The sequence below is a fragment of the Mastigoproctus giganteus genome, chromosome 3 (assembly GCF_048544385.1).
Source record: "Mastigoproctus giganteus isolate SK-2022 chromosome 3, ASM4854438v1, whole genome shotgun sequence".
Classification (NCBI taxonomy): domain Eukaryota; kingdom Metazoa; phylum Arthropoda; class Arachnida; order Uropygi; family Thelyphonidae; genus Mastigoproctus; species Mastigoproctus giganteus.
The window spans coordinates 81,874,388-81,890,489 of NC_143577.1; the positions used below are offsets into that span (position 1 = coordinate 81,874,388).

Sequence of the window (16,102 nt, forward strand, 5' to 3'; positions counted from 1 at the left end):
AACTAAACATTAATCGGGAAAGTGTTAGATTAATTTTGACTGAAAATTTGTTGATGGGGAAAGTGTGTGCAAAGCTTGGTACCGAAAAACCTCTCTCATGAGGAGAAAGAAATTTGGTTGCGACATTCTCAGGAGATGTTGGAAAGCATTGAAGATGTTCCAGATTTGCTATCTCGCGTGATTACAGGGGATGAAAGCTGGGCATTTGCTTGCGACCCCAAAACAAAAAGGCAAAGTCAACAATGGAAGGGAGCGTCCTCGCCAAGACCCAGAAAAGCAAGAATATCAAAGTCAAAAGTGAAAACCATGTTAATTTGCTTTTTTGGTCGAAAAGGAATTATCCACAAAGAGTTTGTTCCACCTAATGAAACTGTCAGTCGACAATTTTACCTTCACGTTTTGGAAAGGCTTCGCAAGCGAGTCAGCTGGGTTTGACCTGAAATTGTTTTGTCGTGGATTTTGCATCATGACAATGCTCCCGCACATTCTGCCATTGTAGTGAAAGAGTTCTTTTTATTTCCTCGACTAAAAGGAGTCATGAAAAGAATGCATTTTCAGTTGGTTTCTGAAATTCAGATTAATGTAATGCGGGTATTAAAACAGATACCAGAAAGTGAGTACCAGAAACGTTACGATCCTACTCTGGAATGCGTGTGTACAGTCTGAAAGGGATTACTTTGAAGGCGATGACCTTAACATCTGTATAATTTTCAGAATAAAATTTTTAAATGAATTATTCTCGAAACTTTATTGTCACACCTCGTACATGTAGCAATATGGCCTTAGTTGCTGATGCTCCTAAAATCCTACATCAATAACAATCTATATCAGTATACTATGATAATGCCACTTAGTGTTCACTTTACTTGAATATTTTTAATGAATAAAAAGTCATCACTGATAATCAGATCAAGAATGTAACTTTCCCTTGTCGCCTCTCTAAAACATTGGTATAGAAAAGTCCTCCAATAAATCCATAAATGTTCTGCTGCTGAGTGCATTACCAGCTCACAAGTTTCTGTCAATATTTGGAAAATTTAAATCCTCTGTTTGTCTAATTCTTTGTGATACTCATCTCATCACAGTCATATTGACTGTAACATACTCCTACTGTCATTTTTATTTTCAGTGTTTATTCACACCACACTGACTGAACATTACACTGACAACCTGCTTCAAGTAGGTTTATTGTTTTACAGTGTGTTGAGTTGGCGTGTGATGAATATGATCTTTCCCATCTCACATGCTGAATTTGTTTTTAAAAAATGTTTTTGTTTTTTTTAATTTATTTCAGCATGAATTAATTTTTATTTGAGCTAGATGTTAATTGAGACTAAAATTAAACTGTTTATAAAGTAAAATCAGTTCTGCTGTAAAAAATTCTGTTTGTAAAAGTAGAAGCATTTAATTTACAAGCTGTCTCTATTGTTAATTGACATTGATTTTTCTAATTTATTGCAGAGATGATGATAGGGCAAGTGAAATTTTCAGTAATGGTGAGAGTGATGATGAAGATAGTAGAAATGGAGAGGAGAAGCAAATATCAAGATTTCCTAGAAAAAAGTTTGAATGGAATAACAAATTAAGGTAATTTCACAATTAATGAACAAAATAATTCAAAGAATGGTATACAAATATTAACCTATAAGAGTTACAGGTGGTTTTAGACTTTCATTTCAGTTTACATTGATCCACATTTATTTCACAAGTGAATTCACTCATGCTATTATAATTGTCTGACTTTCATTTATCCCATGCTCTGATTGTGGGGTCATTACCCAGCCAGTCCAGTTCTCAGTGCGCCTAGATTCTGAATATCATGATATTTTTTACATTTTTGATTTAATATTCCAGTTAAATAAAAAAAAATAATAATAAAAAAAGAGTATAAAAGTAATGATCTTTCCCATCTTTCATCACATATTAATGTTATATGTGATGAAATATGTTATATGTGATGATGTTATAACAATATGTAGTAGAAGTATCATTATTAGGAGTAAAGATAAAATAATGATAATGTTTAGTGAGAGCAAATCGTTGAGGTCTGTAATTGGAAGACACCACTACAGACAACTGTAAGCGGTTCTACTGCAAGACAACTGCAAGCGGTTCTAAAAGAAAAGCATTTAATATATGTTTAAAAAAAAACATATATAGAACAAATAGAAACAGTTCGAAGAAAAGCAATAAAGAACTTAATCACCTTAAAAGATAACACCTTTGAATATCATAGTCTAAATTATCACAATTACTTACGTGACCTAAATCGTAACACATTAGAACATCAAAAAATTATAATTGGGTTAAGATTTATATATAACGTTATAAACAATACTATTTTAAATAATGAATTGCTCCATTACATTTATAATAAAGCTCCTCACAAATTATTTTATTTGAGCTTTCGAACTGATTATGGACGCAACATTTCTATCTACAGATGGTTAGATTTAATAAATACTAACAACATTGATCCATTTACACCATATAATGACTTTTTAAAATCAGTGGAATTACTGTTTAATATAAATAGTTTTACAGATTAATGTTTTATTGAAATTGTTACATGATGTCTTTATGTATGATGTATGAGTCCCAGCCAGAAGTATTAGAAATTATACGTTAGACAACCTCTCCTAAACGGACACCCTCTAATATGGATGCAGACATTTTAATAGGTACTATAATAATTAATGATAGACACCAGCCAGGAATTAAACTAAAAATTTACTATACAATGAAATAATATACAATGAAATATGATGCAAATAAAATAAAACACTGATTAAATTATAGTTAAAATATAGTTAAAAACAATAAAATTAATTAAAATAAACTAGGTTAAAAGCGATAAAACATACAATCTGGAGCTTTCGGAGAACTGCCGTCTCCTTCTTCAGCATACTACCAGTGCTACAACACATCCTTAAGTAGCCGGTCCATGGCACTCATGCACGTGATCATCAGACACATGATCTACATTCTCCATGCGCGTATCGGAAATGGAAGTGGCTCGGGAGCGTGTCAAACAGAAACGGTCATCCCTTCTGAGGACAACTGCCTCAAACAGGGGGTGTAAACGGATCCCCCTGTCCCTATTAATAGTATTGTGACTGGATGAACCGATTCGCAAGCTCTCGAGCCACTTGCGTTCCCAAAATCCATGGGCGCGGTCGGTAATGACCGCGTCTTCAGGGGAGATCCGATGCTGCTTTTCCCAGAAATGCTCTGCCACAGCAGACCTCGCATAGTTAGCAGTCTTGATAGCGGTCGTGTGTTCCCCCAGACGGTCCTTTAAACGTCGGCCCATTTCCCCCACATAACACTCCTCACAATCCGGGCACTTAATCTCGTAGACCACATTGCTAGTATGGTCCTGGGCTACGGGATCTTTAACTTGGGATATCACTGTGTGCAACCTCCGACCCGGAAGTTGCACACAGCGAGTCTGGCACTCCCGCAATGCCCGTACAATACGTTCTGAAAGGCCCGGATAGTAAGGAATGTATGCAGTAGCCACAGGGGCAGGCCACTCCCTACGATTGGACTCAACCCTATGAATATATTTGTCCAAGACCCTCTGGGGGTATCCACATTTCCTGAGGTCTGCCGTGACTTTGCAAATTTCTATTTCCTTTTCTTCAGGGGTACTACAGTGGGTCCCCACCCTATTCAACAATGCCCTGGCTACACTGTAGCCAGGGCATTGTTGAATAGGGTGGGGACACAAATACAGAATGGCTACAAACCTTTACAAAACTAAAACATTATTGTATGAATAGGGCACATGGATACAAATCTGAAACCACTTTTTTCAAGTGATAAAGGATGTCTTCAAGTTTTTATTCACCAACTGGTATATTGTGCTCTGCAGTAGATGTAAACATAATCACAAAACTCTAATTGTCTCTGAATTTACCAACCACAAGAAGGCATAGTGCATACTTTGATTCAGTGAGCTGTAGCCTGCCATCACTGTTATGCATAAATTTTAAACACAATTTAAAAAGAAACACAGTTATGCAATAACTGCAATTTTCCATACAATTGCATAACTGTGTGTCCAAATAGACACACAGTTATGCAATTGTATGGAAAATTCTTAACAATGCTTGTTCATGCAATCATCTTGGCAGAGTTTGTGGCTGAACAAAAGTTAGTGAGGGTGCAGTGGAGCTGATTGAGGAAGTTTTATGCATAGCTCAGGGAAATCCATGTGAAATGCCAGATGTGAGCTTAAGTGTCAAAGTCAACAGTGTGTAACATGTTATATCACCATCTGAAGATGAAACCATGCAACTTACAGCTCATATAGTAGCCACTGATAGACAACAGAATGGAATTTTGTTGGTAATTTCTCCATAGTTACAGTTTTGCAATTATACTGCCATCTACTATAGCATGCACATTTTCTGATTGTGATTAAAAACTTGACAATATCTTTTATCACTTGGAAGTGGTTTAAGATTTGTATCATGTACCTTATTCATGCCTTTACCTTATTCATTAGTTACCTTGTATCGTGTACCTTATTCATTATTTGTAAAGGAGATTTTATGGATGCCTTTTACATTTGATATTCCTGTATATTTGATAAAAAAAAAAACTGCTATCTGATGCTTGACATTACTTTCATAACTGTTTTTAGTGACAGTGGTGTCCAGCTTTTTTTTTTTGACTGAGTGATATCCAGCTTTCTGACTGAGTAATGATGACAGTTTTCCTGTGCAATGCTCAGCTTTTACTTCATAGTGAGAAATTGTAGTAATTTATGTAGATACATACAAAGTTTGTTGGTGTGTGTAGATTTTCCTTTAGAATACTGGTCAAAATTTCCATAGGCATTGCATTGATTGCATCCTAATTTTTTAAGAAATAAAAGGTCTGTATGAAGAAATTTAAGGGAAGGTTTTTGACCACATTAAAGTGGACATTTATTAATGTCCTATTACATTATAAAAATTCTGTTAGCAAAAATGAAGAATAGACAAAAACTAGTAAGTGATCTAATTATCCATAATGGAAAATGAAATACACAAAACAAAGCCATTTACATTCATTTTTACTAAAAGTTAATCAGTGTTTACTAAAAGTTGTGTTAAAAGTTAATTAATTTAAACACGTATGCAGCCCTCATAGATAGCACAGTTGGTAGAATCACTTTCATTCCCACACTGGTTGGAAGAGACCTGAGTTTGAATCCTGTCATTGACTCTGGGAATTTTTAAGGCCTTTTTCACAACATGGCTGAGTTAGTCAGTCTTAGGCAAGGATAGTATGGTTTCCCTTCTGGAAACTTGGGTTGTTCATACAGCAAACCAACTGCAGAACACATGCAATTTACAGACAGCATATATGCTGCAATATGGTCTAAGTCTTTGATATGCCTAAAACTCTAGAGTCAAAAAAAAAAAAAACACACATAAGTACAATAATAATCATTAAAAAATCCCTAAGTAAGCAACCAGTTACAGTGAATTTCATTTTTCAGAATTATTGGAACTGGCTACGCTAACCTCTGCAAAGCGGACGCCTCCTTATAGTGGACACCTTCTGACTCAAGGTCCACTTTAGACAGGTTTCGCTGTCTTCTTTTTCGTCCTTGCCTGGCTCCATGGGGCGAAGTATGGAAATGGTGGGTCCCAATGGCTATATGGCCAGAAGAACAATGGTACATAACACTACACATATACACAGCCCACACACTTTTAAACCTGTGGCCTTGATAGAGTACTGTCTCACACTCACAATGAAAATTACATGTAGATGAGGGAAACCTCTGGAGCCGTGAGAACTTAAACACACTTTACACTTATATTAATGTATTTAATTTTATAAAAGAAGATACCGTTTATCATTCATCTTAATATTAAATGATTAAGCAACTGTTTGAAATTGAAATTGTCATCTGTAGGCTAGCTTTGTGTGACTCTCTCTTTTTTGATTTATTTCAGCCCCTATTTGTATTTTTTTGTGGAAGAATAGATAAAAATGGTTACCTATAATTGCCATTACTATTACCTGCATTCTCATTTTTTTAAAAAAGGCACTTTAATATCAATTTCTGACTACTGGATAACAAGAAACGTGGCATGCTCTGAAAGTTGAGAAATGCAAGAAGGTCACCTGGATTTGTTTTCCAAAACATTGCACAATATCTGTGCATTACACTTGCTCTGTAAATAACTGAGAACAAAATGGATTTTTCTCAATGATATTAAAGAATTATTTTAAAAATTATTTGATATATTAACATAAATTTTTCTTCGTATTTAGAAACCTGACACAACCCACATATCGGGTGGGTCTGTCTTTATGATTTTGAAAATGTCCAAAATTTTTGCATTTATACTCAAGTATATATATGTGATGTGATAGTAAAGAATCCTTTGCATGTGCGAACGCTAAAAGGAAAGTAATAAACCGTATTAGTCCACTACAGAGGAGTATTTGGATATCAGCATTGATGGCCCCAAGTAGATGACTGATAAGTTGAACAAATTCGTTGCATCTGTATTTGCACAGTAACATATTTTTAAAGAATAGAAAACTTTAACTGTTAATTCAGCTAACAGTTAATCAGCCTTAAATGAATTTGTTACATTTGAAGAAGCTCTGGAGGAGAAATTTTCAGATTTCAAATTGAAGCAAGCTCAAGGAATCCAAATTCATGTCAATAATAATGGTAGCATCCTTAAACTTGGATGAAATTTGAAAAGAGAAGTGTTCAAATATCTCTTCCATATACAGAGGAAAGATATTTGAACATTTTTCATTTGGGGGATAACTGCCAATATGAATCTGGGCAATTATGCTGAGCGCCTGGCTCACATACATCCAATCTATCAACTTTTGGGTCTCATCAAACCAAAGCTTTTTGACACTGGCCATTCAGTTTACAAACTCGCATCTTGATCTTATGAAATTTTCCAAGATTTCTTAAAGTATCATCATTTTGAAAGTGAAATTGGAAAGAATGAAACATTTTCAGCTTTTATGTACCAGGTTTAACATTTCACTATTTAAAACACATTGCATGTGCAGTTAAATAAGTATAACACATTATTAAAAGTATAATTTTTGGATGAAATGTGCCATTATCACATGTTGGATAAAAGTGATTTTTATTTAGAATGGCTTGATTAATTTATTATCCAGGGAAACTGTTTGCTGCTATTCTTTCAAAGTTATTTTGTGTTTCTGGTGAGTTAAATAAGCAGATTTTTGATAATTTTATTGCAGCTGTATAAGATGCAAAGAGTTTCCATTAGATTAGGCACAGTGCAGTTTGACTTTTAGAAGGGTGTTGGGATTAATCAATTATAAACATTAGCTTGAAAAGTGTTGCTTCTTTGATTGTTTATTTCTATTTCAATTGTACAGTATAAATAAATATCAGTTTAATGGTCTCCAAAACATTTAAATAACAACCAGTGTGCAAACATATGTATGGACCTACCCCGGATAGTATGCAGGCCAGTGGGGTCTTACATTGAAAATTAACAGAACATATTAAATTAATTAACACCATGAACACATAGATAGAAGACATATTCTTGAGAATATAATCACATAAAAATTACATTTTAGCATAAAGCATGATAAAAACAGAATGGATTTTTCTTGATAACATTAAATAGGTTAGGTTAAGATCTATAGGTTAAAAATTATCTTGACAGCATTATTCAGCATCATTAAAAAATCATGCATGCAACTCTAGAGACAATGTGCTAAACTGAAGTGCTATAGCGATCCTTTCCCCCCCCCCCAATCAGAAATGTTCTTGTGCAGACCATCTCTCTATGATAAGAGTCTCATGCATTGCAATAAAGATTTTATTATTGTAAATCTTGTAAAAATGTTATGATTATCTTAGTTTTTGTGCATTTTTTTGAAGTGGATATTTTATTTTTTGGAACTTATCCCTTCCATTATATCTGTTGAAAAAAAATGTTCTCAAATTGCAAATTTCTGCTTTACAAACAGCTACTTTTCAGTAAAACATGATGTTTATCAATCAGGAGTTACTATATAGGACTATAATTCTGAATTCTGTGGCTGGTAAAACATAATGATATCATGTAATTAGTAGTTGTAATTAAAATATACTGGCAAGCTTTATATATATTGCAAACTGCATATGTTTGATAAGTAATGGAATTAAGTAATAATCAATTTTTATCTTTATTAAGAAAGTGCTGGTTTTTTTTTTTTTTTTTTTTGTTAAGCGAATAAAGATATTTTGGAATTTGCTCACTTACTTAGGACTTTTATTTTCAGAGAACTTCTCTGTGATGTTGTACGAATAAAGCTGAAGTGTTATGAAGTTTCAAAAATAAGAATTCCTTCTTCTGAAGAATATTTAAAGCAATTTTTAGAAACTCAGGTTAAACAACTATGGCCAGTTGGCTGGATGCGATCAAGGTGGATTTGAATTTCTTCTTTTTTCTTCTTTAATGAAATATTTAAGTACTTGACAGAATTTTATTTCCACTTGTTTATTGTGTCATCATATTTACAGGATTTGTGGCCATTTTAACCCATAATTGTTTACACCAGTTTTTTATTTATTTATTTTTTTTAAATATTACAATCAAGCTCAGTTAAACAGGATAAAAAGGTTCTCCATTTATAACCTTAAAAGTTGTCAAAAAAAAATAATTCAGAATTGTTCACTCTTTGATGTCACCTTTATTTTCAATCTATTATAAACAACTATGAAAAAATTCTTGATAACATTTTATATAAAAAGCATACTTTTAATTATTTTTTGAAAATAAAACATCCTCTGCATGCTTGAGACCTGTACTTTTGGAATTTTTCATCACCTGTCTTATTTGGGAGTTTTGAATATTATATTCCTTATTATTTTGAGTGACACTGAGTGAAACATTAAATAAAAAAAACTTGCATGCTTCAACATTTATGCACCTGTCAGACTCTTCCATGACATGGCACTAGAGAATGTAATGGTTTTGTATGCTACCATAAAACAATGAAGTACTGATTAAGTCATCAAATGCAGACATTGTGGGGATAGCAATGACATTGTGTCACTGAGACATAAGTGATTCTTAATTTGAATATGGGGAGTACAATGTATATTGGAAGGCAAACAGGACAGGAGGAATATGCTCTTAGTTAAGAAACATTAAATCTAAGGCAGAGCATCTGGTTGACATGGGTGACAAGATTAATGTTGAGTCAATTTGATGTGATATAACCATTAGGAAAACAAAATTGAGAGTAGGAGTGTGTTATAGGTGTAATGACTGTGAAAATATACTAAACATCTATCCAGAGAAAAAGAGTGGGTCAGTAAATCAGAATGTTTTATAATGACAGATTTTAACTTTCCAGATGTTGACTGGAATCTGTAGGTTGGTCACTCACACACTGGCAAGACTTTTGTAGATTTCTTGTATGACTATTTTCTACAGTAGCATGTTTGAGAGACAACAAGAGGAAGAAGTACATGTGATCTGGTTATCAGCAGTGATTCTACATGCATTAAGAATCTTCAGGTAAAAGACCTACTGGGTGGCAGCAATCACAGTGTACTAATATGGAATTTAATTAAGACACAGCTACTGTCAAGGGTAAAGGAAGAGGCTTTTGCTTTCTAAGGGTCACTACAGTGTTCTCAGACAGTTTTTAAATTATATGCAGTGGGATCAATTGCTGATGTTTCCAACAGCAAATTATAAATGAGAAGCATTCAGGGCAGTAATCATGGAAGTTACTAGGCTTTTCATACCAACGGAGTACTGTTCAAGGCTTAGACCTAAATGGATGTCAGATGAATTAATGCAATAGTGACAGAGAAGAAAAGTGCATAGGATGCATATAAATTATCAGGTGATTCAGAAGCCTATGGTGGATATAAATTAGTCTTAATCAAGTCACAAAGGAGGTTAGGCAAGCTAAGGCAGATTATGAGAGGTCTCTGGCAAAGAATGCAAAGAAAGGCAGCAGACTTCTATGCTTATATTAACAGTAGAAGGAAAGGATTGAATCACATTACACTACATGATGTCAATGGGTTAACTGTTGGTGACCTTGCTCAGGTTGCTGTCAAATTGAATAGATATTTTGCATCTACATTCACAGATGATGAATTCTTTCAGAGACAGTATGCCAGCAGTTTATCACTCACTCCAGAGTGCTAAATGACTGTGTCATAACTGAATTGAAAGTGGAAGAGGAATTGTTGAAGCCGAGCATAAAAAAGGCACCAGCCAGACTCTTCCATGACATGACACCAGAGAATGTAATGGTTTTGTATGCTGCCATAAAACATAAAGTCCTGTGATTAAGTCATCAGATGCAGACATTGTAGGGATAGCAGTGACATAGTGTCACTGAGACATAAGTGATTCTGAATTAGAATATGGGGAGTAATAGTAATAGAGGCATATGATGCAAGAAAGCAAGCGTATGAGGTTATGTAGCATCAGCCAAAAAAAAAAAAAAAAAAATTAATGCAACCGTTCCCTCTAAAAGTTTGTCCAGTTCCTCCTTGAATTTATTTAAGCTATCAACTTCCACAACAGATGGAAGTTTGTTCCAGCAATTAACCACCTGCTGGCTAAAGACAAATTTCTGCACATCTATTCTACAACTGCCTTTCTTCAATTTAAATTTATGCCCCCTTAGGTTCGTAATCTGAGCAAGTGGAAGAATCCCATCAGAATTAAGTGTGCTCAACCCATTCAAGGCCTTATACACCTCAGTCAGATCACCTCGCAGGTGCCTAGTCTCCAGCTGCTGCAATTTGCAGAACTTAAGCCTCTCTTGGGAAGAGGATCCCTTCATTCCCCTCACCAATCTTTTTGTCCTTCTCTGTACATGCTCAAGCAAATCTAAATCCTTCCTAAAACGAGGCCTCCAGACCGGTATGCAGTACTCAAAGCCTGGCCCAACTATTGTCTTATAGAAAGGGATAATCACCTCATTTTCCCTACTAGCAAAATTCCTGCATGCCATTGACAAAACCCCATGACCTACTCTTGCAGCCTGTCTGCATTGAACAGAAAACTTCATATCTGACTGCACAATTACTCCCAGGTATTTTTCATTTTCTACCACCCTAAGTATAGTACCCCATAGTTGGTACTTTCCTCTGGGGTTACTTCTATCCATTTGCATTTGTCAATGTTAAACTTCGGTTACCACTTCTCACCCAAATTTTCTAGATCCTGTTGCAGTAGCACACTGCCATTACTGTCATTAACAACCCTGCCAACCTTTGTCATCTGCTAACTTCGACACTAAGCCAGATATACCTTTATCAATATCATTGATAAATATACAAAACAGTGGGCCTAACACTGAACCCTGTGGGACTCCAATAATAACATTAGTCCATGAAGAGCAGCATCCATTGATTACCACCCTTTGTTTTTTCCCACTCAACCACCCTTTTATCTATTGTAGCAACTTACCCCTTAATACCATTCTGCTCCAATTTGTACAGTAGTCTTCCATGTGTAACAGTGTTAAAAGTCTTTCCTGAAATCCAAGTGTATGATATCAAAATTCTTTTTTGCATCCAGTTCCTTTGTAACCACATCATAGTATCCAGTCAAATTTGTCAGACAAGACTTTCCCTTAACAAACCCATGCTGTGTCTGAATTATTACTGCAGTCTTGTGTAGATGATCCTGCAATGCATCTTTAACCAGTGACTCCATTATTTTACCTGGAAAAGAAATTAAACTAATTGGTCTGTAATTACTTGTGCCACCCTTATATCCCCCTTTGTGAATTGGGGATACATTTGCGCATCTCCAGTCCGTGCACACCTCCAGCCCCTGAGTCTGAGGATGCTCTCACAATTATGGCTAATGAACATAATTAACTCTGATGAGTTGGATTATTAGTTAATATAAATGTAGGTGCACTTATGTCATGAGTCTTCTAAAATGTAAAGTAGTTTTGGTTTCATTGGATGCATCATGTATAGTGCTGTGTTGAGTGGGATACTTATGGTTAACAAAGGAACAAAGAAATGCTGACAGTTTTTACTTGATGAGAAAATAGACCTGAAAGTTGTAGGTTCTTGCATAACAATGGGTGATATGAGAAAAAATTTGCCATCATGCTTTATACGTTGTCCACATTCTCGCATGAATGTGTTCAAATTAAAAATAAAAGAAAAGTAGATGTCGGACAAAAAAGCTGAGGTGGTATGGACATTAGCATTAGTAGAGGCACATGATGCAAGAAAGCAAGCTTATACAGCATCAGCCAAAAAAAAAAAAAAAAAAAAAAAACATTCCCATTTCACTGATCCATTCTTTCCAAATGTTTGTCTAGTTCTGCCTTGAATTTATTTAAGCTATCAACTTCCACAACAACAGGTGGAAGTCTATTTCAGCAATCAACTACCCACTGGCTAAAGGCAAACTTCCGCACATCTATTCTACAACTATCTTTCTTCAATTTGAATCTATGCCCCTCTCAGATTTGTGAACTGAGTAAGAGGAAAAATCCCATCAGCATTGAGCCTGCTCAATCCATTCAAGGCCTTATACACCTCAATCAGATTGCCTTGCAGGTGCCTAGTCTCCAAAAGCTGCAATTTGCAGAACTTAAGCCTTTCTTCATGAGAGCACCCCTTTGTTCCCTTCACCAGTCTTGTTGCCCTTCTCTGTACATGTTCTAGCTGGCGCCTCCGTAGCCAGGTGGGCAGGAGCAGCAGTGCGTAGCACATGCTTCTTAATTAGACCAGGGTTCGAGCCCATGACCACCAAATACAGAGGATGCGGAAAGGTCAAGGAATGACTACCGCATATCCCCAGAGCAATATGGCCTTAGTTGCTAATGCTGCTAAAAACCTAATAACAACAATGTTCTAGCAACTCTACATCCTTCCTAAAATGAGGTGTGGCCTGACCATTGCTTTATACAAGGGAATAATCACCTCCTTATCCCTGTTCGCAAAATTCCTGTATGTCATTGACAAAACCCGTGACCTACTCTGGCAGCCTGTCTGCACTGCTTAGATCTCTTTATATCTGACTGCACAGTTACCCCCAGGTCTCTTTCATTCTCCACTACCCTGAGTGTAACACCACATAGTTGGTATATTTCTCTGGGGTTACTGCTACTCATGTGCAGTACTTTGCATCTGTCAATGTTAAACTTCAGTTGCCACTTCTTAGCCCATCTACCCAACCTTTCCAGATCCTGTTGCAGCAGCATACTGTCATTACTGTTATTAACAACCCTGCCAACCTTTGTATCATCTGCCAACTTTGGCATTAAGCTTGATATACCTTCATCAGTATCATTGATGAATATACAAAACAACAGTGGGCCCAACACTGAACCCTGAGGGACACCACTAGCGACATTAGTCCTCATAGAGCAGTATCCATTGATCGCCACTCTGTCTTCTTCCACTCAACCATCCTTTTATCCATTGTAGCAACTTACAATTAATACCATTCTGCTCCAATTTGTACAACAGTCTTCCATGCACAACAGCGTCAAAAGCTTTCCTGAAATCCAAGTATATGATATCAAAATTATTTTTTGCATCCAGTTCCTTTGTAACCACATCATAATATCCAATCAAATTTGTCAGACAAGGCTTTCTCTTAACAAACCCATACTGTGTCTGAATTATTGCTGCCGTCTTCTCTAGATGATTCTGCAATGCTTCTTTAACCAGTGACTCCATAAAGGGTGACATGAGTAATTAGACAGGTCTAATTACTCATGTCACCCTTTGATCACCCTTTGTGAATTGGAGTTAAATTTGTGCATCTCCAGTCTGTGGGGACTTCCTCCGAGTCCAAGGATGTTCTCATAATTATGGCCAAGGGTTTGCTTACTTCCTTTGCTGCCTCCTTTAATATAACTGGGTAGATCCCATCCACCACAGGTGCCCTTCTTATGTTTAACTTCAACAATTTCTCCTCTACTTTGCTTTCAGTTATTACAAAATCATTTAATTCCCTGTTAGAGTTTGATAAACATCTGGCCCTCTCCTTGAATAACTCCTCATGTGTGAATGTCGATGCAAAATACTCATTTAGTTTAGACATACTAGAAGAATGGAGAAAGATAGACTTCCAAAAGTGATTATGAATTGGGTGGCACCAGGAAGAAGGAAGAGAGGAAAACCAAGGGAGATGTGGATGGTTGGAGTCTTTAAAGGCATGGAAAGATGAGGACTGAGGAGGAAGATATAGAAAACAGAGATCTGTGACGAAAAAGACTAGAACTGTAGAAGGTTTTTTTTTTTTTAGGTCGAGGAAAACCCACTGTATAATGGAAAATTCCTGATAATAAAGAAGAAGAAGAAGATGTAGGACTAGTGGAAAATGGGATGTGTTGTGTATTTTACAGTGAAATCAATAAAATTGTTTTCATAGTTTCAAGATATTTTCTCCAGAAACTTTCCTATAAGTGGTCCAATTATTTGCAAAAAGACCACTCAAATTAGCATACATACTTGGATAGGTAATGCTGATTTGTATGCTATGTTGTGTTTCAAGTGAGTGTTGGCTGGTTCAATATTTAATCTTTCTGCAGTCTCTAATGCAGAGTTAAGACTGATATTTCTGAACTCAAAGTTACTCAAAGCTCAAGTTTATCCTATAAACTTGAACCATTAAGTGCAACATTAAATAATTCTTCTGCTCCTAACATTGCACCTTTGGTGGGTTCCTCAGTTGCAATACCCTTTTCTTGTCTTTGCTCCAACACATAACACTTAAATCACAAAATCCATGCTTTATTACAGCCTAAGTATTCCTAATGTCATCTGCATAGCCGGTGATTAATAATTTGAAATTGGAATTATGTGATATTTATGTGACTTTGGAGATTTCTGAGAAAGAAGCTCCTCTAACTTTGAGCAATCATCTACCATTTAAATAATAAAAGAAAACTAATGTTTGGAATGCAAGCACTAATTAATGGCTGACTTTGTACAAACTGCATATTATGAACTAAAATACTTAAGAGTGAATATCCAGTTATCTGTGTTACACATTTTTCACTAGTATTTACATGTATTGTTGGTGGGAATGCTTAGATGGAATGATGAGAGTGTTACTGCTGCCCTTGGATGGGAAAAAAAAAATATTTTTTAAGATGCCTATTAAACATAATTTTTCAGATGCTGAGTAAACAGTTTTTCAGATGCAAATTTAAGCTGAGAGCTTGTATTTTTATGTTATATTTTGGAATAAAGGTTAACTTATATTTGAACTAATATTATTATTATTAATAATAATAATAGTAGTAGTGGCAAATGATGCAAGGAAGCATGCTTGTGCAGCATCGGCCAAAAAAAAAAAAAAAAAAACCAACACCTCCCATTTCACCTGTCCATCCACTCTAACAGTATATATAGTTCATTGAATTTGTTCAAACTATCCACTTCTTTACTGCAACACCAGATAGGGGTTTGTTCCAACAATCAACCACCCACTGGCTGAAGGCAAATTTCAACACATCCTTCCTTAATTTGAATGTATGCCCCCAATGTGTGTAGTCTAAGAAAGAGGAAAAATTCCATCAGCATTGAGCATACTCAAACTCAATCCATACAAAGCCTTAAACATCTCAGTCAGATCTTCTTGCAGGTGCCAGTTCTCCAGACACTGTAAATTTCAAAACTGAAGCCTTTGAATTCCTTTTGCTCCCCATTCTCTGCACCCATCCAACAGATCCATGTCCTTCCTAAAATGAGGCATCCAGATCCCTGTGCAGTACTCAGTATGTGTGGCCTAACCATTGCCTTATACGATGGGAAAATACTGCTGGCAAAATTTCTGTATATCATTGAGAAAACCCCATGAGCTCTCCTGGCAGCTTGTCTGCACTGCTCAGAGAATTTCATATTTCACTATAATTGCCCCCACATCCTTTTCATTCTCCACTACCCTGAGTGTGATACCACACAGCTGGTACATTAATCTGTGATTACTCCTTCCCATGTGCAGTACCTTGCATTTCTCAATGTTAAACTACCCCCACATCATTTTCATTCTCCACTACCCTGAGTGTCATACCACACAGCTGGTACATTAATCTGTGATTACTCCTTCCCATGTGCAGTACCTTGCATTTCTCAATGTTA

General features: G+C 35.8%; 1 protein-coding gene across 1 annotated transcript in view; it reads left to right on the top strand.

The window, feature by feature from the left end:
* The window catches only part of LOC150088116 (ubinuclein-1-like), a 195,229-nt gene extending 193,638 nt beyond the window's left edge, over window positions 1-1,591 (top strand). Inside the window, exon 10 of the mRNA XM_090370027.1 lies at window positions 1,462-1,591. Coding sequence (XP_090226153.1) covers window positions 1,462-1,591 — 130 coding nt within the window. The remainder of the gene's footprint in view (window positions 1-1,461) is intronic.
* Window positions 1,592-16,102: the final 14,511 nt, after the last annotated feature.